Source organism: Lichenostomus cassidix, chromosome 3 (genome assembly GCF_008360975.1).
Source record: "Lichenostomus cassidix isolate B80296 chromosome 3, HeHo_3.0, whole genome shotgun sequence".
In the NCBI taxonomy this organism is placed as follows: Eukaryota; Metazoa; Chordata; class Aves; order Passeriformes; family Meliphagidae; genus Lichenostomus; species Lichenostomus cassidix.
The window spans coordinates 60,714,713-60,736,014 of record NC_139483.1 but is presented as its reverse complement, the minus strand read 5'-3'; the positions used below and the strand labels follow the sequence as shown (position 1 = coordinate 60,736,014).

The 21,302-nt window shown below is 39.2% G+C and overlaps 1 protein-coding gene and 1 long non-coding RNA gene across 3 annotated transcripts in view; both read left to right on the top strand.

Moving 5' to 3' along the window:
• The window catches only part of RNF217 (ring finger protein 217), a 65,510-nt gene that overhangs the window by 32,575 nt on the left and 11,633 nt on the right, over positions 1-21,302 (top strand). The window contains exons 2-4 of one of the 2 annotated variants that reach the window (XM_085056041.1): positions 1,255-1,488; positions 8,174-8,338; positions 15,596-15,797. In XM_085056041.1, coding sequence (XP_084912167.1) covers positions 1,255-1,488; positions 8,174-8,338; positions 15,596-15,797 — 601 coding nt within the window. The remainder of the gene's footprint in view (positions 1-1,254; positions 1,489-8,173; positions 8,339-15,595; positions 15,798-21,302) is intronic. The other variant, XM_085056042.1, reaches the window with a different exon arrangement.
• Positions 16,106-21,270, top strand: LOC146439838 (uncharacterized). The gene is made up of 2 exons (XR_014850920.1): positions 16,106-19,685; positions 20,164-21,270. It is a non-coding gene; the product is annotated as an uncharacterized LOC146439838 (long non-coding RNA).

Below are 21,302 nucleotides of genomic sequence, written 5' to 3'. Positions count from 1 at the left end.
CTGTCCAAATCTGCAGTGTTTCTGTCTTTAGCATATTGTTTGGCAGGTTTCTATAATTGAGCATGTTAAAGAATAAGCAGTCTAGGGAAATCAAACTTGCCAACCTTCAAACAGTAATTCCTGGAAAGAGATGCTGGTTGCTCCCCTTTTTCTCTTCATGGAGCTACTCAATACAGAAGGAGTTGAGCTGGTGGTCAGCTCCACTTGTGCAGTCAAAACTCACTCATTGAAGATTACTTGGGGCAGACAGAAACATGCTCTAGCTGGGTCCTTGCAGACTCTCAAGATCCAGCAGGGTTTATTAACTTGGGCTCACTGCCAAGCAAATGCAACTCTGGTGCTCCCAGACCAAGTAGGATCTGCTGTTTTGGCATGGAGTCCGAGCAGTTAAAGCCTGCCAAGCGTGAAGGGTGCAGATCTAGGTCCAGTGCAGTTCTTGGATCCAGGAGCTCTGGAAACACGTTGTGGATATCTGAACATATGGATCAGCTTGGGACCATCAGGACTCACTAGATCAACAACAGTTTCTGCTTTGTTAACCTCGAGCTTGTTTGTGTGACTGGTTTTAGTTTGGTTTTTATTAAGGTTTTTTTGTTGTTGTTGGGATGTGTGTTTTTTAAAACTTTTGATGCTTGAGTTCTGGGGAAATTTATTAGCTTGATCAGCTGCAAGCTCAGCTAAAACTTTCTGCATGAGCAGTATGACATGTAAGGAGCTTCTTGAAAGCAGACTGCAGAGGCACTGAATGTGCTGAGCAGGAACCAGCTCAGGGTTCCTGAGTCAGAGCTCCTGATCCTAAATTGACTTTTAATTTTTCTGTGCTGTGATTCACAGCTCATTTTGCAGTGACACAGTATGCAAATATTTCCATTGTCTGCTTTCTCACAGCCTTTAGGAGCCATGATAGTGGTGCACTAACCATTACACCCAAAGTATGGAGTACTGGATGGACATTGTTAATTAGGACTCGTATTTTGGTTTTGTGGTGTGTATAGCCATGGTACATATGCTGAGACAGTATGTTTAATAGCTGCAGTTGTCAGGGTAATTAGCTTTTCTGTTTGGATTTGAAAATGCTCTTTGGAAAAATCATAGTGTGCTTGGTGTAACCCAAATAATTTGAAGACACTATGCTAGATGGTCTCTGGATTGTTACAGTATTTCAAATTATTTTTCCTCACAAAATTCACCAGTGCTTGCTTAACTTTTCCAAGCAAATGGTCATACAGCTCTTACTTTTTTTTTCATATGCAGGTGCAGCTGGGTCAAGCGGATATAAAATGCCCCATCACAGAGTGCAGCGAACACCTGGATGAAACAACTGTCCTGTATAACCTGCCCCATGATGACATCATAAAGTATAAATACTTCCTGGAACTCAGCCGCATCGACTCCAGCACCAAGCCATGCCCTCAGTGCAAGCACTTTACAACCTTCCGGAGGAGAGGCCACATTCCTACCCCTGCCAAATTGGAGAACAAGTACAAAGTGAGCATCCTTGCCGGGGCTGTGGGTTAGATGGCACTGCAAAAGTAGGACAGCATTTGGTGAGCATTAAATGAACTTTGTTGCTTCACCGGAGCTGTGTGCAAGCTGTGATTAGGAATATGAACCTGTAGTACATCATTGATTAAACACTTGACTTCTAACAGTTCAAGCAGTTGAACTCTTTAGCCTATTTTTTTTTTGGCAGGTGGCATAATTTTGTCCTGACATACATTTTAATTTAAAGAGTGTTTTCCTTCTGATGTGCAAACAATATGGTTACAGTCAGAAGAGTCTGGGGAAGGGAAGTTACCACTATAACCAGTAATTTTAGACACACAACTTTTAAGTTTTCCCTGAAACTCTGGGTAATTGAATTCTGGGCATTTATGATGTTAGGCTGTTGGCTTTGCTCCTTCCTTAGTAATAGTACTGTTGTCTGTCCTGCTTGTTGGTTTTGATTTCTTCACTCCCTTACCAGAGGTTATACATTGCTGTAGTCTGATCATTCGCAATGCAAAAATTTGAGAAATAGAGGGGAAAAAAACACTTCTAAAGCATTTCTTTTCATAGAAGTTTTGCTTATACAGTGATTTTAATCAACGATAAAAAGCAAGGGTTTAGAAGAAGCTTTGAGCTGCTGAAAGTCCATCTAAGTTCCAGAAGACATCAGTTGTCTACAGGTTAATGTGTTCTGTGTTAGTTTTCTATCTGGTTATTAGATTTGTTGTGGTTAATTTCATGATTGAGCTGGCCTTTCCTGAACAAACCAGTTCTCAGTAGGAGTTTAGATGACTGTTTAGATAGCCCTAATTACATAGCATAAGATTCAGCCCAGTATGAAGATTAAAAGGTGGAATGTTGTGTATTCACTGGAGTTGAAAAGTTGGTAAAGGTAATTTTGAGTTATTTGTGCATATGTGTGTAGGGCATGAATTACATGCCTCACTGCTGGACTCAGTGTTTTCAGATTTCTGTCGTCTTATATTGTGGTGGAAAAAATTCAAAACTGCAGGTAAAATTCCTTCTGCCCACAGCTGTTCTCCTTCCCCATCTGCTTCATCGTCACCACACATCAGATGTAGTCCAGGGTAGATCAGAGCTTGTAATGCTTCAGCAGCCGCCTATCTTAATGTGTCAGAGGCTGTTAGTGTCCCACAAGTGTGGGTCATAGGTGGTGCAGCTGTTGTATCACAGGCCTGCCAGATCTGAGAACATTCCTGAGGGCATAATCAGTGCTCTTTTATGAGTTAAAATGCTACAGTTAAAATGTTCCCACAACTTCCTTACAAACCACAGTCAGAAGGAATGGGAGACTGTGTGATGCATTGCGCGAACCAGCAGCAATTCACTGGTCATGTGATGATTAATTTTGTGTAGCTGTGATCTGCAGAGCTTAAATCTCCTGGGAGCATACTCTGGTAAAATGTATCCTTTGAGCTGAGCCCAAGTGCTGTGTGCAAGAAGGTCTAGTTGATGCTGATCAGAAATATAATCGGGAAAATGCTAGCAAGCAATATGGATGATCATGGTCCACAGGGCATCAGCATACTCCCTGCACCTCTGCTGTTTTCTGGCGTAGGTACAGTTTTAGTGATTTATTTTAAGCTTAGCACAAGGAGAAGTTTTGTTTCAGGGAGAAGGTTTAAAAAGAAGTCTATATATGACATGGAGTATATGTGAGTAATTTTACATACACACATAGCTGTGGACCAATATTATCTGTTTTCTTAGGTTTTCATTTGATTACATGTACACATCTTGCATTACAGGCTCTTTGGAGGCGAAGATTCATTTTCTTTTGTGTAGAGCATAGGAGACATCTGACTGGAGGCTTTTGAGGCTGCCCTATTCACATGCAAGCAATATAAACAGCAGTTGCACCAGGTGGATTCTGCACCAGCACTGAAAGTGTTGGCTTCAAGAGAGCTGAGTCATGTGTGGGGAACACGTATGCACAAGCCCCCTGGTAGGATCACAGCCCATGAGGGCTCAGTGCCAGCATGCTCCCTCTTCTATACACTGCAACAGGAAAGCACTCTAAAACCCAAGACTCATTTGAACAGATACTTTGAAAATGTTAATGCCGTTTCTAAAATTTAATACAGTATTTAAAATACAAATAACATGGAAATTTAAAGAGTCAGAAAAGTTATAAATTAATTTTTCTTACTATAGCTGATTTATGTCAGCTCAGCTGATCTAAGTCCAGCAGTTCAATTGGCTGTGATTCAAGTCTTGGTGTACTAAGTGTAGAAAGTTAACATGTGAGGAAGAAGGAAGGGAGGAATAGGAGAACTAGCTAGCTAAACCTTTCATCTACTATTAGTGCCACTAGGGGCCACACAGTACAGCAAGAGGACTATTTAATTTTGTATTAAGGTACTTATCAAAAATGGATCCAGCATTAAGTACGAAAATTTCCTTGCCCTCTGTCATATGTCCTGAATTGAGAGTGTGAGATGTGGTTGCAGACAAACCTTTAGTTGGAGCTATTATGCAAAAGTGCAATGGAAATGAGTAAAAATGGAAAAATTGCTAATTGAGTTTCTGCACATGGAACAAGTAAAGGTTTCACAAGAGTAATAAGACTTGTTCTATGAGGAAGCTCTGGCTTTTACCTGTTACAGTTTTTTGACCTGCCACTTGCCGTGAAGTAATATTCCACTCTGTGAGATTCATAATGAAGTTTTCTTGTTCCTTTCTGTCAAGAGATACACGTCGCATGAAAGTGACTCGAGTGCTTGGCTTTGTAAATGCAAATGTTTTTGCAGTGCAGTTGTTAACACAAACTATCTTTTGTTTGAACTACTGAAGAGTTTCTGAAGGTTGTTGTTCTAGAACTATCAGGACTTCATATCAACAGAGATGCTGTGATAGAGCTGATGTGTGAAGTTTATATTAATTAGCTCCCCACTTTTGGATCAGATTTTAACCTTAAGTGGCAGATATCTTCATGGCCATGCATCGCTTCAATTTACCTTGAGCCTCAGCTGCTGTGCATGTGGTGATTTTGCCATGCTTTCCCTCCTTGCTCTCAGCTATTCATTCCTGCCAGCCTGCTTTTGCTTATGTTGATGTTTTGGTGTCACACTTGAGCTGGATCCAAGGCCAACCCTAATGGGAATCAAAATTTGTTTGCTTGTTTTTTTTGCAGTTGTTGCTTATTTTCAGCTGGTACAAGAGAGAGGATGGATTGATGATGAGGAGAAGGAAACTGTTTTGGCTGGAGCCCATGTTTATTTTCAAATAAAGTGATAGTAGCTGCAGCTCGAGACTGGAATTCATACAATCAGTTAATTGCATAATTAATTTGGCCATCCTGTTACATAGCTCCTGTTCCACCAAGCAGCAGAAAATCCCACTAAGCTTTTTGTCCCTTCAGGTTCTCAGAATGTTTTTCATGTGCAGTCAGTTTTGCTGTCTTCAGGTCACATTGAGTGGTGTTCTGTGTTAAAATTATCTATCAGTTTTGAAAAGCCTTTTCCTGTGAGGTGAGGAAACTGATAGATAAAGTAGCTTGCAGTAAAGAGGCTTGCTAAGAAAATAGAAAAGGTTAGCCTCAAAGGTCAATGTCTCAGAAAGCTGAGAACCAAGAGAGTTAGAACATTAAATTGTATAATCTTCTCTATTTCAAGGGAGACTGATCTCCAGATGGCATGGAAGTTTGTGTATATACCCATCCTTTCAATTCTAATCAACAGAAATAGAAATCATAAAAGAAGAGGAAAAATGTTTGTGTGAAGAAAAACATGTTTGAATAAACACAAGGTTAATGTTTTGGAAGTTTGCAGATATAGTTTGTCTGCTTTGCTGGACTATAATATATTTTATTGGCTTAAATCATATGTAGATAGCATTTCTGCGTCCTTGCTCTGGTGATTTCATGCACAACTACTAAGCATGAATCAAATCATATTTGACTTCTCTTTCAGAAAAGCAGATAAAGAGTGGAACAAGAATGTGAAAGACTGCTGTAATTGCCCTGTTCTGTTTCTGTTTCTTAAGCCCAGGAGCATCACACTGCATCCAAGTTTGAATGGTTTTAGGAGTTTGTTTTGAAGCCACTAGTTCCAAGAAAAATAAGATTCCTAACTACTTAAAGGACACAGTTTTCTTTGCTTGCCTAAGTTATGCTCAGACAGCATTGAACCACAGAGAAGTGAAGTGGCCCATTCAAAATATAAGAGTTATTTACTAGTTCAGTTTTGAGGAAGGTGCTGCCAGGGTGACAGGTGGAAGAGGAAAGTGGTAATGAAACATAGAGTTGTCACTAGTTCAGTTGGGGCCATTTGTGGTAAGAAATATTATTTTGAGTTCCTGTGGTTGTAGCCTCATCCTGTATTTCAGTACTTTCTGATTAATGTATTTGGGAACATATGATGTCAGTGTGCGTGCGCATGTAAGTTTAAATATATACCCTGGTGGCTGCTGGATTGCTTTCATTTATGTACATGCTACAATAGAAAGATAGAGCCTCTTTGCAATTAATTTGTGTCAGATATTCACCAGAAAAGGAACCAAAGAAACAAAAAACAAACCCAGAAAGCTTGTGTTTTAAATTATGTTGCCATTTTTTTGAGAAAGAAGTATTAACTTGCATCTTCTTGACCTGTTGATTTGGGTTTGTATTTTTTAACATCCATGTTCTATCTCAAATGTCTGAATACTGCAACTGATAAAAGTTCTCAGGTTGTAGAACATTTACTTGGGCTACAAGCTGCATCTTTGTCTGAGGCATAACAAATACTGAGCACTACAATGTGATGCTTGCTATAATCTGTCTTCCCAGCAGTAGGACACTGTGACATGTGTTGTTGAACGACATAAATTCAAAGCTAGGGAGAGAGGGGTGGGGGGAGAAAAAGGAAAAAAGAAAGATGTGTAGAGATGGGTTAGGATAGGTTAGATGACTGTCTTGTGCATATTGGTTTTTAAAGTATTGTGGAACACTCATCAGTGCTCTGTATTAGTTTGGTTAGCAGCAACATATATGTCATTCTTTAGGTTCTTCAGAGCAGGAAATTTCCTTTCTGTTAAAGTGGTTTTATTAAGAAAGTTCATCTGGGAAACGGAGACGCAAGGTAGTATATTTCCACTGATTCAGCATCTTGGCCACTAGCTCAACAAATCTGAGAAATGGCACCAGTTATATTTTATATTGCTTTTGTTTTATACTTTATCATGGCCTTGGACAAGTTTTCAGGTAAAAAATAATGTTTGTAATCCACATGTTTCAGTCCAAATGTGTTGTTTCCCTTTAAACAAGATGCAGTGATTGTATGTATAAATAATTTTGGCTACCCCCAGCAAAATATATGTGGGAGATCAGAGCAGCTACTTTTAACTGTAGTCAAGGAAGCATTCCACCCATACCACCAATTTTAATGACTCAACAAGAGTCCAGCTGGTGAGAGCTTGAGAAATATATTTTGTGGCCTTCACACGTGGCTACACTCTAGGATGCAGTTTCCTGAGCAGCATCTCCACACCATGCATGGCCAGCACAGATGTGTCCATGATTTGGTGGTGAGCAATCTGGACACAGATACAACCAAAACCCCTTGGTTTGGCTGGCTGAATTCCTCAGGCCATCCATCAGCTGGGTACAAAGCCAGGGCAATGCCAGACATGGACTGCAACTGGAGATGGTGGCCAGGACTCAGCAGTCACTTGAGAGGCTGAAATGTTTCCGTCTTTCAGGCTGAGATATTTTGCTACAAAGCAACGCGGGAGAGAACGCATTGGAGAAGCCTGGATATGTCTGAATCTAATGTGGCTAGTCCTTGCTTTCCATAGTCATGATCCAAGTTGGAGGCCTGTCTTTCATCAGATAGGCAGCTGCAATGTGCCTCTATTTTTTACTCCTGCAAACACAGCAGGAGTAATAGCTGCTTAGCTTTCCATGAAAAAAAACAGCAGGCTGTGGAAGAGGGCGTGATGACTATGGTACCTGTTTGACACAATGATTTAAAACTGAGGGAGTGTAAAGAATAGGTTCTTTCTCAATTTGAATATGGCCTGTGGGTTTTGCCATTAGGTGTGGTCTGTAGCAAGTGGGCTGTTTGGCACAGCCTCAGCTTGCCTTGACGTAATCAAGAGCAAGAGGAGGTGCCTGACTTCCTGACTTCCCGTTGGTAGTTGCGGCTCTTGGATGAGAGCCTTGCTTGTGGCCCCTTTTCCCAGGACCATTCCAATATAAGCTTCATAACCCATGCTGAGTTCTGTAGATCCCCTTCAGAAAACCAAGTACTTTCTGTAATAGCCTTGGCGATGAAGTTCGTTCCTAGAAAACGACAAATCCACTGCACTGAAAACCATCAGCTAATTTTTAGGTCTTCTCACAAATGTGTTGGAGGCAACTGAATAAGCTTTCTGAATTCTGCCTTTTGTCAGTAGAGCCACACAACCAATTTGGGAAGTAGTGCTTATGATTAAACCAAGCTACCTGTGCTTCATTCCACTGAGGCCTTTCCCAGCTTTAGCAATTACTTCCGTATTTTCCCTCTTTAAAAAGGAGAACAAGCTAGCTTCCACAACTTCTTGTGTTTTTAAAACATCATTCAAAAGATGTTAGACCTTTGCTGGGCAGCTGCTCTCTTAATTGAAGAGCAGTGATTTTAAAACAGGCTTTCTAGTTGTATCAGCACCCAGCTTGCAAATGTGTGGTGTTTTCTCATTTGTACAGATCCAGTGTCCATCTTGCCAATTTGTCTGGTGTTTCAAGTGCCACTCTCCCTGGCATGAAGGCGTTAACTGCAAAGAATACAAGAAGGGAGACAAGCTGTTACGTCACTGGGCCAACGAAATCGAACATGGGCAGAGGAATGCCCAGAAGTGTCCAAAATGCAAGGTGAGCTGCTCTCCCTTGGCTTGCAGGTAGTGGCTTCAAACTGTTCAAATATACATTTAAAATAAATATTTGTAGCTTCTGCGCAGCATTGGAAATGAAGTTCACACTTGCTGTGCAGTTTCTTGTCAATGACCCATTGAGAGAAACAGGTCAGATATTTTTCTTACTGGTTCCTGCACTGATTCTGCAGAATGTCTGCTTTTAAAAGAAACATTATGGAAATTGGAGGAGGGGGCTTTGATGTATACTTAGAATCATAGATTCATAGCAATGTTTGGGTTAATTAATTACAGAATAAGTTAATCCTAAAATAAATCTTTAAAGAAATAGAAAGCTTTAGGGAAATATGGTGCCCTTTGTCAGGTTTTCCAGAGAGTTTGAGCGTATTCAGTTTCTGACTAAGGCTGGAAATACTCTGTTAACAAGTTAGCTAAGGGAGGCTAAGACTTGGCAAAGCCCTAAGTTTTTTAGGATTGAATTTTAGTTCTTCACAAGCTGTACCTCAGTGTGGGACTTCACAGGCTACACCTCGAGTGCTGTGCCCAGTTCTGGGCCCTTCACTTCAAGATGGACATTGAGGTGCTGGAGCATGTCCAGAGAAGGGCAGCAAAGCTGGTGAAGAGTCTGGAGCATAAGTCCTGTGAGGAGTGGCTGAAAGAGCTGGGGGTGTTTAGCCTGGAGAAAAGGAGGCTCGGGGGACCTTGTCACTCTCTACAACTGCCTGAAAGGAGGGTGTGGCCAGTTGGCAGTCAGCCTCTTCTGCCAGGCAATGAGCAGCAAGACAAGAGGGCATAGCCTCAAGCTGCACCCGGGCAGTTCAGGCTGGACGTCAGGAGGAATTTCTTTGGAGGAGGGACTGTTAAACATTGAAATGGACTGCCGGGGGGGTGATGGAGTCCCCGACCCTGGAGGTGTTCAAGTAATGACTGAATGTGACAGTGCCATGGTCAGGTGACAAGGTAGTGATCAGTCAGAGGTTGGAATTGATGATCTCAGAGGTCTTTCCCAACCTAGATGATTCTCTGAAGTCTTTCTCATTAATTAGTGTAATTTTTCAACACTGAAATTCAGTTCCACACCCTAAAAATGTCATCAATCCTTCCCAAGGTAGGAAATATTTCTACACAAATGAGATGCAGCAGCCTTGCACACCCCTGCCCCAGTTGCTGTTGATGAAGGCTGCTGTTAAATTTCTTCACTATTTTTTCACAGCTACCAACAAAGTAGTAAGTTAAAGCTGGAATGTTGCGTAGAAAATGAATATTGAATGGGAATATTTATTTGTAAACATACAAAGTATATGTCACACTTAGAGCCTTACACTGTGCAAATAAGAAAATGTTCATCACTTTACTAAGTATCTTATTTTGATCTTTGAGAAATAAATGCCTGTGATGCCATAGCTTGAAATTTAAAGATTTCAAAACACTGAGCAAAATTGGAAAGCCCTGAAATCAGCAGCTGGTTGTTTACCCTTCCTCCTGCACACGTGAACTTTTAACAGAGTTTTTACACTTGCTTTTTGGTAAGTCTTGATCAGTTTGATCAGTTCTAAAAATGTTCACTTTCTTGGAAGTCTTAAAGTAAAATACTTTGTTCCTTTTAGAGCGGGAACAAGTATGTGTTTTGATTTTAATTGTTTGACTTGTGTCCAGATTCAGATTTTATGGCAATGAGAATGATGCAACTTGAAATTGTCCAAAAAATTAAGAAAGTGGACCAAGCAAAAAAAGTATGAATGTGGGAAAACAGGGGTGGTAAGGAGGCTGATAGCTGTAAAGAGAAAGGAACTAAGACTGCTAAGTGTAACATTTAGCCTGAATAAGTTAAAATGCCACATTTAAATGTAAAACTCTTTTCACCATCTTCAAAAGAAAAGGCTGGACACTTGAAACTCATGTGGCTTGTCACTAATTCTGAAGCATGAAGTTGCATGAGTTTGGCTGCTAATTTAAAAAATGTCTTAGGTTTGTTAATCAAAGGAAAATAAAACCTCCTACATGGTGGGAGGCAGTATGGAAACTTATGAAACTAGCACAGAAAAAGAACCTCTGTTAAGTCCTTCCTGGTAATGTGGCACTGTAAGTGAATATTGAAGAGGGAATTCAACCTCTTCAATATTCAATTTTTATAAACTGTGTTGCTACCTCAGTTCTTGATACTTTTTCCTTTGGAGGTGAAAAACATTCTTCCTGCCTACAATCTCCAAAATGTTTCTCTCAACACAGTTTATTTTTAAATCAAACCTATAACTAGCAAGTAATCAAAAGTACCCCTTAGATAGCAGTTAGTGCAAAAAATACATCTTTGCGTAGTTCAAAAAAATACATCTTTAGCAGCATTCTTCATCAAATCTTTAGTAGGTGTTTGGGCACATTGGGATAAGCATTCTGACTGTTAACAATTTGGAGTCAGGGGGATTAGATCTAATATTTCTCTGCCTCTCTCTCCCAGCCATCCCTCCCTCCAAAACCTTTATATAAAATAATATTGAATCAGATGATAATCATATTTCCAAATAAAATAAAGAGTGACAGAGAAAATAGAGTTTGTCACATACTGTTTGATTTATCCATGTTCTAGGTCCACAGAGGCAATGTTTCAGGTGAAAACATACTTTCTTTTTAACATGTTTCATATTTTGGTTGAAAATTTGCAGCAGCCAAAATAGACAAGCAGATTGAGGAAAAAGTCAAGATAAAATTGTGTCTAAAGATACTAGTATTTGATCATTACACTAAAACTGAAATGAATGGAAATAAAAGGGAGAAACTTAAGCTGAGGTACAATTTCTTTACTAAAGTAATTTGTAAAATTACTGATAACTTCCAAAGTGTGATTACAGCGTAAACTGACCATATTTTGCAGATATCTTCTGGAGATAATTACTTACACACGCAGACTCTTTTTAGCTGTACCATGGAGAAATCAAATGCATAATCTTGTCTAGGCATGCAGGTTAGAAAATCAAAACACAGGGTATGTGTATACAGAGGCAGATCGTCAGGCAAATAGTCACAAGTATTTCAGTGGTTTGGGTAAGTGATTTGAAAGAACATAATCCTTTGTAACGGGAATGTAGTGGGGACTGTTAGATAAGCTTAAACTTCATTGCTTTTTCCTGTTGTTGGATACAGCTTTAACACATCTAATAGAAATAGCTTGTTATTTGCCTGGTCTCTCTGATGTGTTTGCATAAGATAATAAAAATGTTACACACTGTCCAAATATGTAATTGTAAATTCATATTGTGACTGCATCAGTGTGGAAATATGACAAAATGCTGCTTTTTTAAAGTGTGTCTTAAATTAATTGCTACTTTTTTTTTAATAGAGCCTTTTTGAAATTTACTGTATGCTATTTTGAGAGTCAGCATCGACCATTTTCTCAACAAGACTTGTCCAAAAAGTGCTAGTCTTGTTCTAGAGGGAGATGGCTAATAAGTGAAAATTTTCTACATGTTTTGGGATATCATTTGCCAAAATCTACAACCTTATTTGTCTTTCCCCACTACTGTTTTAGGGGTTTATTTTTTGTACAATTTCTTGCTATGATTGCAACAAAATGGTTTTGTTTCCACAACTGTTTTTACAGTATAGCAAACCAAGGAAGTACTCCATGTTGGTGTTATCTTACCACAGATTGCAAAAACAACACTATCTGAGGAAACACCACATAGCAGGTCTAGCTTAGAAAGCTTTGAACAGCAGCAGAAATTTAAGTAAACAAGCATGTCAATGCAAATAAAGGAGTGTGTACTTCTTATCTGTTCTGATTCATATAAGCGTTATCAAATAACTCAGGGCATAATTTTTGAAAGGGCTCTGCAAATTAATTCTCATCCTCTGGTGGGAGGAGAGTCCTTATTTGTATACAAATGAATAAAGTTGTGTAGGTTTTCTTCAGGGGTGAAGGAGACATGGCCATTTATCCTCAGAACTCTTGGCAGTGATTTCCCTAGAAGATACCTGTGAGAGGATGTGTAACATGTGAGGAGTGAAAGTGAAGGTCTGAAATAGCCACTGTGCTACTTCAGTTGTCTACTTAAGACTCTGAACTGGATGTGTTTGCCCTTGGTGTGTAGTTGTTCTTGGGTTTCTGGATGGCTAAACCTTCTCCTGTAAGGTGAGTGCACATCTTTGGTTTTGAACAGGCTCGGGGTGCAGGATGAAGCCTGTAACTTTGACTGAGCACGTGGAGGCAGAAAGGGGGCTTACAGTCACTGTGCTGCAGGGGAGCCTGCGGTCACAGGGCACTGGGCCCTGCACAGCTGCAGCTTCCTTCCTACAGCAAGCAGCATTCTTGGCTCACTGCATTCCCCCAGCTGCCTACTGAGTGCTGTGGGACTGTCAGTGGAGCAGGAGCACTCGTGATATCTAAGGCATCAGCGATAGCTTTCTCAACCTATAGATTTGTAATCTATCTCTGTCAGTGGATTATCTGGAGGGCACGGAGGCATGGCCATGTGAAGCACAGCTGAAGTCGATCTGATGAGATGATATGTCTTGGGCTTGAAAGCAGCCTGACCAAATGATATAAAGTTCACCTGGCAATGTCAGTTTGCAAAGCATGTGATAGGAAGTCCAAGCCCTGCATCTAAGGTTTGTGGGGTTTTTTACTTTGTTTTTTTAATCAAGTCTTTCCTCACTGGAAAAAAATGAAAGTTTTTGCAATAAAAAGATATAGGCAAGTACAACCAGTTGTTCCAGGTTTGCAGCATTTGAAGACAGTTATATATGCGCAGATGAGTATTGACTAAAATATTTTTATGGTGTGGTTTTGGAAAAGCAAACATGAAGTGAATGTAGCGCATGTAGTTTCAGTATGTGTCTGTAAGAAAACAAATCCTTATCAAATTTTCGTGTTTCAAGGGGACAATATGTCTGGAGAATTCAGAGCAGAAGCAAGTAGATTGGCAAATGTTTCAGGAGTAACACATTCCACTGGAGGTGGAATGTTTCTAGGAAAGCATGGGTAGAAGGATGGCAGGCAGTTTAAGAGGTGGATGTTTCTGAAAGGTATGAATGGTAGAACATGAAAAGCTATTGCTAGTATCTCCTTCAAGTTGTTTCTACCAACAAAAACTAATTTATTTTTTAAATGTGAAGTAGTTTTGGTTTGCATCTAGGGTTTTTATTGGTTCTAGGTTTCTACAGACATTCAGTGAGTAAACTTAACTAAACTGGGTTGGTAAATTAGGGAAGAAAGAGGAGAATTCACCAGTCTTGATTCAAAAAGAAAATAAAGCAACCAGTTAATTCTCCTTAGTGTCACAAGATCTGCTTCCAGCATTTACATTTTTAAGATGGGATCAGCCAATGAGGAAAGTTACCTTTTAAATTCCAGAAGTCTGTGTAGTTTCTGTCTGAGCTTTCAGTTTTACCCTGAAAAATTAATAAATTTTAAAGTTAATTAAAATAAATTAAGTCACTATTAACACTCCTTCATTTCAGTTCTAGTTCATCTTAGGAATTACACTAAATAAACTATGGCTCCATAAGTGGAGTCAAGGGGTTTTTTTACATGTAACCTGAGAAGTAAGAAGTCAAATTGACAATGTAATGTCCCTTTTAGAAGAAAACAGTGTACATCTTAAGTTATGCTTCAGTTGGCATAATATTGGGTAGATTTCGCTTTCTACTTTGCCTGCTGTCAGTGCTTAACTGTGAAAGTTTTGAAGTCAACTGGCTTATAAATCTCATCAACAATGGTGTTTTTTCAGGTGCCTCTGGAAAACAGGACACCTGTGATACTGCAGAATTCCTTGGGGGAGGGGAGGATATTTGCTTGGTCAGACAAATTTTAAGTCCACTAGAATACTTGCCCACTATAAAGTATTTCTTTAATAGCCCAATTCTCTTTTGTGAATGTCTTTCCCCTCTTTTGTATAAAAGCAGCATTTGAAAGCATAGAAGTGCAAATTCTGAGGTCATTACTGTGGCACAGGGATGCTGGCAGGTGTAGCTGGAACTACTCTTACCTTTGTAGCTTTCTTACCAGGAGTGTTGCTGGTGGAAAGCATCCTTTTATGACATGTGTGAAGTGCCAGTTTGAGTAGCTGTTTGGGTGAGCAAGGTGAGATCCCAGATCACCCCTGATCAGCACCAAAGAGCAAATGCACTTGACCCTCTCAAAAATGTCAAGTACCGCAGGAGTCACAAGCTCCTCTTGAGCTCCCTGAGCTTTCAGTGTCTCTGGTGCTTGGAGGGCCCCTGAGTGGTGATGCTATGTCTTTGCCCTTACCTTTCTGCAAAATACATACATGTAGGTAAGTATAGGAGTTCCAGGAGGCATCCATTTATCTGTTGGCAAGTTTCAACCGATAAAATTCAAATTGGATGCAATGGAAAAAAGTATGCTTGGGGTGGATGGTGAGGCATGGTACAGATTGCTCAAAGAGGCTGTGGCATACCAATGCTTGGAAATTTTTCTAAATCTCATGGGATGAGACCTGGAGCAATCCGATCTGGCTGTAGTTAGCCCAGCTTGGAGTTAGGGGTTAAAATAGATGACCCCCGAGAATCACTTTCAACCTCAATTATTAGGCTATCTACCATTCCACTGTGGAACGTGATCTTGGAATGCAGGATAGGGAACTATATATGCAGACAATCAGTAGAAAGATGGCTGTGGAACCTGGGCAGCTCTGCTTCATGCTATACTGTGAGTATTGTGAAAGCTTGGTGTTTTTATTCCATATATAGTTTGTGGATTTTTTTTTTTTAAGAAGAAAAGACTATCCATACTTCTCAAATCATGCACTGTAACAGCAGTGTCTTTGTGGTGTTTATTACAAAATGCCAAATCAATTTGTGATGGAAAAGGGAGTGGAGCCACAGATGGCCTAAGAGGGAAAATCATCTGTGGAGGGGTCAAACAGAGTTCATAACTATTCTGTGTTGCTTTTTTTTTTGTAATAAAGTTTGGTGCTAATGTATCTACTGCAGTAATAAAACTGGATTCAGTGTGGGCAAGAATTCTCATCTGATATGAAAAGTGTTTAAACAAAGAAGGAGGATTATACAGGAAATGGGAATCTGGAAACAATAGTAACTCATACTTAATGCTCTGAAACATGCCTTAGGAAACCATTATTGTCTTAAGCCAGCTGCAGTGTTAATTAATGCAAATACTCACTTAGCAGGGGGTTGCTTGCATCTTCTCACCTGGCACATGGACTGCTCCAGGTAGTGCCTGCTTTCCTGTGCTTAAGAAGGGGGGAAAAGTAATATTTCTTTTTTCCTTCTGCTCATACAGATCCACATCCAGAGGACGGAAGGGTGTGACCACATGACCTGTTCACAGTGTAACACTAATTTCTGTTACCGTTGTGGGGAGAGATACCGCCAGCTCCGCTTCTTCGGAGATCACACGTCAAACCTCAGTATCTTTGGATGCAAATACCGCTACCTCCCCGAGAGACCACATTTAAGGAGATTAGTGAGAGGCTCTGTCTGTGGTGAGTGGATAAGTGTTCTTGTGAAGAGCTGCACAGTGAAGTGATTGGGGAATAGGGCAGTTATAGTTAAATTAAAACCAGTGGTTTAAAGTAGTGAATGGGCTACTTGTTTTCCAGTTCTTCAAAAGGTGGTTTATTAAGTACATTTAAATATATGGTGTTTACCCTCCCTTTTTAGATGGACTCTGTGTGACTTAAGTATTGTGGCCTCCTCTGATAGCTTGTTTCCTAATCTTTTTTCATAATACGTAAGCAAACTGGAAAAATGCTGTCAGTATGTGCCAGCATGTTGCTGGCTGTGTTAGGAGAAATGGATCAGAGGAGGAACCTTAATGAAATTGACCTCCATGCCAATCTGTTTGAATAAAGTGCTCTTCAGATTTGAACCTGATCTGAGTTGAAAAACTCAGGTTTTCCCATATAAACAGGAGGACAGTATTTTAACTATTAGCTTCAGTTCAGATAAAATCCAGCTTAAAACAAAATACTACTTCTGTACAGTCATTTTGCTCACAGAAGTATGGTGCCAAAAAAGTCTTTTTATTAAAACAAAAAGGCACTCATAATTTGCTTTTGAGCCAGATACATATCTGTCTCAACCTATAGAAGCACAAAATAATAAAGTAGATTATTACCTTATGTCGTGTCTTACATATATGTTTAGTCATTGTAGCGAGTTTACAGCATGTAAAGTGACCTATAATATTACAGGAAATTGATGTATTAACTGTCAAAAGCTGAGAGCCTGTTAAGGAAAACAGAACTTTTTGTACTTTGAGTTAAGGTATATGAATTGGAGATGACTCGTAGTTCACCTAGGATGAGGAATGCTTTGAACTTGATTGTAGAGGTAAAGACAAGAGATGGAACATGGGGAATAAAGAGGTCAGCAGACCTGAGGTCAAAACATTACTGCTGAGGCCGGCACAGTCCTGTAAGAAAACTAGGTGATTTCCAGATTTTCCAGCAGTGGTCAATTAGAAATAAAATCTCACTCCCTGTTTGTTTCCAGTGATCATTGTTTTAGCTATTTCCTTCATTAAGGCTTATATCTGAGCCTTTGCTTTATAATTATCAATAGATGGATCCTTCACTTGTTTTATTAGTGCTTAAATTTTGGCTTCCACAACATTTTTGGTAGAAGTTCTAGGATTTCACTGTGTATTGTGTGGGGAAAGTCATGTTGTTTTTTTTATTGGTTCCTGATAATTTCATTGGTTACTTCTGTTGCCATGTTATTGAGTAAATAATTGTAGGTCGCTTACCTTCTCATGTCTTTCTTTCATGGACACTCCATCAGATTCTACTTTGTCAGGATATTTTATACTAATTTTTGTTTTGTTTGTGTTTTAAGTTTTGTGTTGAGTCAAAGCTTACTAGTCTTAATCACTTAAGATCAAATTTAAAACCCAGAAATGTTGAATTCCAGTTAGGAATCACACCCAGGCTCAGGGAGATCCCAGTAGCTAGAACTGTAAATGTAAATATCACTTTTCATTTATTATTTTTCATTTATCAGGCAAGAGAGAAGCATTATCGTTGGTAGGTGTTACTGTGCAAGCCTGGGTTTTGGTTCTGTTCTGAAAGGCAGCAGATGAAGAGATGGTAGCAGAGAGGCCTTTAAAAGCATAGCCTCTATGTTTTAGTAGCATGTAGTAAGAAAAAAAGATTGGATTTCCTGTAGAAAAATGCCTCTGCTAGTTAGCTAAGTAGTGGAAACCAAGGGAATGTTATCTTGGCTATCTGTGGGAGACTGGTGAGGTGTTGCTGGATATGTGGGGGGTTTCTATGACTTCTTTTACTTTGCTATGGAGAAGAAATACTTAAATAAATGTGTTTTTGTAGCCATGTGCAGTGAAGGTTTTTTGACTTGTTTCTAAAATCTGGCTAGGTGGAGTACGTAGAAAGAACACCTCATGGTTTCTATTGAGAAAGAAGTGTTTGTGCCTACAATCCCAAACTGCTCTGCAATAAAAATAAGGGGAAAGTATTTATGGCAGCCTACAATTAAACATAGTTTTCTTCATAAACCAGCTGTTATGTGAAGGTGATAGTAGTCACAGGAAAAAGACAACCCAAGAGCAGAAGTGATCTCTGACACTTCTCTCCCTTCGTTAGCCAGCATGGTTTTTAAAAAAACTTTCCTGTGACCAGTACAGTCAAGTGAAATTGTTTTTATTCTTCCATCCCAGCAGACCTAGAGATTTTATTCTTATTATAATTGTCCAGCTAAATTGTTGAAGGCAGAATGTTTGGTTATAACTGGAGTCGGCGATGAATTGTATGGAAAGGAAAAATATGTTCAGCTGTCTTAAGTGTACTTAAGATGCCACTGGAATACCACCTGGATTCAGTAGGATGAATTGTCTTCAAAATCAATTGCTATGTACTTCGTGGATCTGTAACAATACTCAACATGTAATGAAGCTGTTAAAGCAAATGAATTTTTTTTGCATGGTAACCAACATTTTCAGATAGGATTCTGAAAGCAGGATGTTTTCAGATCTGACTGACGTGTACTCCTGTCCCAAGAAGGGCACAAGGGTCACTTCATGTAAGCATGGCTTTGAGCCCCACAGCATGCAATTCTGTGGTCCAACCTTCATTAGCAACTTCATCATTTAAGTTGGTCTGACTTGTAAGAAGTTGTCTCTATACATCTGATAGGACTCTTTAAAAACAAATGCAAACTTTTATTAGAACTTACATCTAGACGCATAGATACTGCTGTTTTGATTTGTAAGTAGACACTTCTATTGTCTCTGCTTAAACAATAATGATATTTAGACTTAAAAGATAAAACTTAGTATTTCTCATATGCTAGTGATTAAATTTATTTTCTAAAAATAGTTTATTAGTTTATTATATGGCAAAGAATTCTCTAAGGATATGTTGGGGTTTGTATATATTACCCTAAAACCTGTAACTTAACCCAGAGTTACGCAAGGGGAAAGTATTCCTTCATTTTTCCTGAAATACTTCATTATTTTGCAGAAAAATGTGATTGTTTATATGACAAATAAGACAACCCCTCTGAGACACCTGCAAATACAGTTATCATGCTACCATAAATGTCTAAATCTTCCTGCTGGGCCACGCAGTAGATAAATTGTTTACCATTAATTTGAGTGCAATTGTAAAAAGGTTCTGTTTCAATCTCTTCTTGTTAAGTTATTGTTAAAAACTGGCTTTGGACAATAGTAAACTGGCTGTCATAACCTACTGTTGAGTTCACCACTTTGGCTAATGACCCCAAGGTTGTATTCAGGTCTTTGGTCTCTCTGCTATCAGTCTGAGAGCTAGCAGACATGGGACAGTGGATCTTTGGGCAGTTTAGTGCCTGCAGCAAGCATCCTTAGCCTCAGTTGCAATTTTTGGTGTGTCATTATTTCTTCTATGATTAAGAGCCTCATAATCCTTCACACTATGACAAAAAATGTTTGTCAAACTGGAATTGGATATAAAGTAGTTTTCAATTCTGACATGTAAAACTGAGTGCTTTGTAATTGTTTTGTACAATGCAGATGAAAATTATTGGAGCAAGTAGTACATACCTGCTGCTTTGCAGTGATTGCTGCTGTTTATACTCCTGATGGCAACATTTGCAAGCCTTGTTCACCTTGTGTTGTTTGTAATTTTTGGTTTACAAAGGTAAAGAAATACAAAGGATTTAAATGCGATGGATATATAAGGAGAAAAAGTATTTTGTTTTGAAATTTAATCTTTAGAAACAATGCATTGATAACCAAGAGAAGGTAGTGTCTCATGATGATGAAAAGTCATTTTATTCTGTAAGATCTTGGAACTGCACAACAGTCATAGCATCATATTCACAGGAAGAAGGAAAGACACTACTCAAGCTTTATTTCAGCTCTGAGTTTGTCAAATGTAAGTAAACAAGTTCTTGAATTAGCTCAGGAAGTGTTTTTTGTGTCTTCAAAGAAGTTATTCCAGTCAAAGGCTAGCTTAGCCCTTTCCAAAGACTCTGCTTCTACATACTCAGTCACCAGCTCAGTGGTTTAAGTTTCAATAATTTTGGTACCAAACGTCGTAATTTTCTAGTGTTCTAATTACATGGCTATTAATAAAGTAAGGAGTTAATAACTTAAACCTTAAATCTTTTATAAGCTTTGCTAGAAATTGTTGAAGGCTCCAGTAATGTTTTAAAATGTTTTAAATTGCTTATTTTTGGACGTTTCTTGAGGCTTTCCATCACTTTACATTCATTCTTCTGTCTACACTTGAATAATTTATTTGACAAGTTCTGTGTGTATAGAACACATTGCAGTGGAGTCCCAAGAAGGTATGCCATTAGGATGCCTAGCAACTAGAGTAATGCAAATATTTGCCAATTATTTTCTTCTAGGAATTAATGTTTCCCACCCACAACACTTCTATAAAATTTAAAAGCTATGAAAACAGAACAGGAAAAGGACCGGTTCAGTTAACTGCTGTAAATATTTCCAAAATATCTCATTTTTCCTTCAGACTGCTCAAATCGGTGTCTCAGGTTATGGAAAGGTTTACATCATTATTGAAGTAATCCACTTACTGAAATCTGATATGAGTGACTTGAGAGAGTGAAGGGCAGGAAAGAGAGGTGTGACAAACTCAGTTTTTCTCCCATTCTAGAGGTGATCTTTCAAACACATGCCTAACTTAGACAATTGCAAAATTCCAAGTCCCTGATCAGACTCCTAGTATATCAGTAAAAAAGTCTGCCCTCCTGCATTTTCAAATAGCGAAGTGATGTCTTTGACCCAACTGCTCAGCCAGCAGAGCCTGGGAGACTCTTCCATTGAGAGTGTGCAATGCAAGGAAGATAACCTGGGTTCTTGTTCAGTTTCAAATTCACTGTTTCAGCAAGACTCCTGCCTTCACTCTGTGAATTCCTACAGATCATGAACTCATCAGAAGTAAAGAATATGAGTGTGTTTTATTTGTTCTTGGTCTTGTGCTCTAGCCAGTATGCTGCTCAACCTCGCAGCTCTACTCTTGTAAGAGCCACAACAGCTCCTTATAAATGCAGATCCAAAATAGACTTGGCCGTGGTTTGACTTAGACCTAAATCACAGCTGTACATGAGCACTTCACTGTAGCCTTTAAAAGTGAGCAGAAGCATATTTAGAGGTGATGGTCTCATCACCTTGAGCTAACCTAAACTTTCCAAGATGCTAGTTTGCTTGGCATCTTTCCAGGCTGGTTGCTGTGCAGTAGGATTCCAGAGAAGCCAAATGATAGTAGCTTTATAGCTATCACGTTCCTGTCAATGCTTGAGGGATTTCAGAATGGAAACAGAAATAAATGCAAGCTGTTAATGTATGAAATAAGCTGTGCTCAGAGAGTTGTGGTAGGTGAAGAGGGCAGAGAGAAATGTGTGCAGGGAGCTGACTGAGTGGTGAAAGCTCCTGGCTGAATCTGTAGGATGAAATTACAAATAGGAATCCTATTTGTAGAGGCAAATTTTTTTTTTTTAAATAGACAAAATATTGGGAGTCTGATATC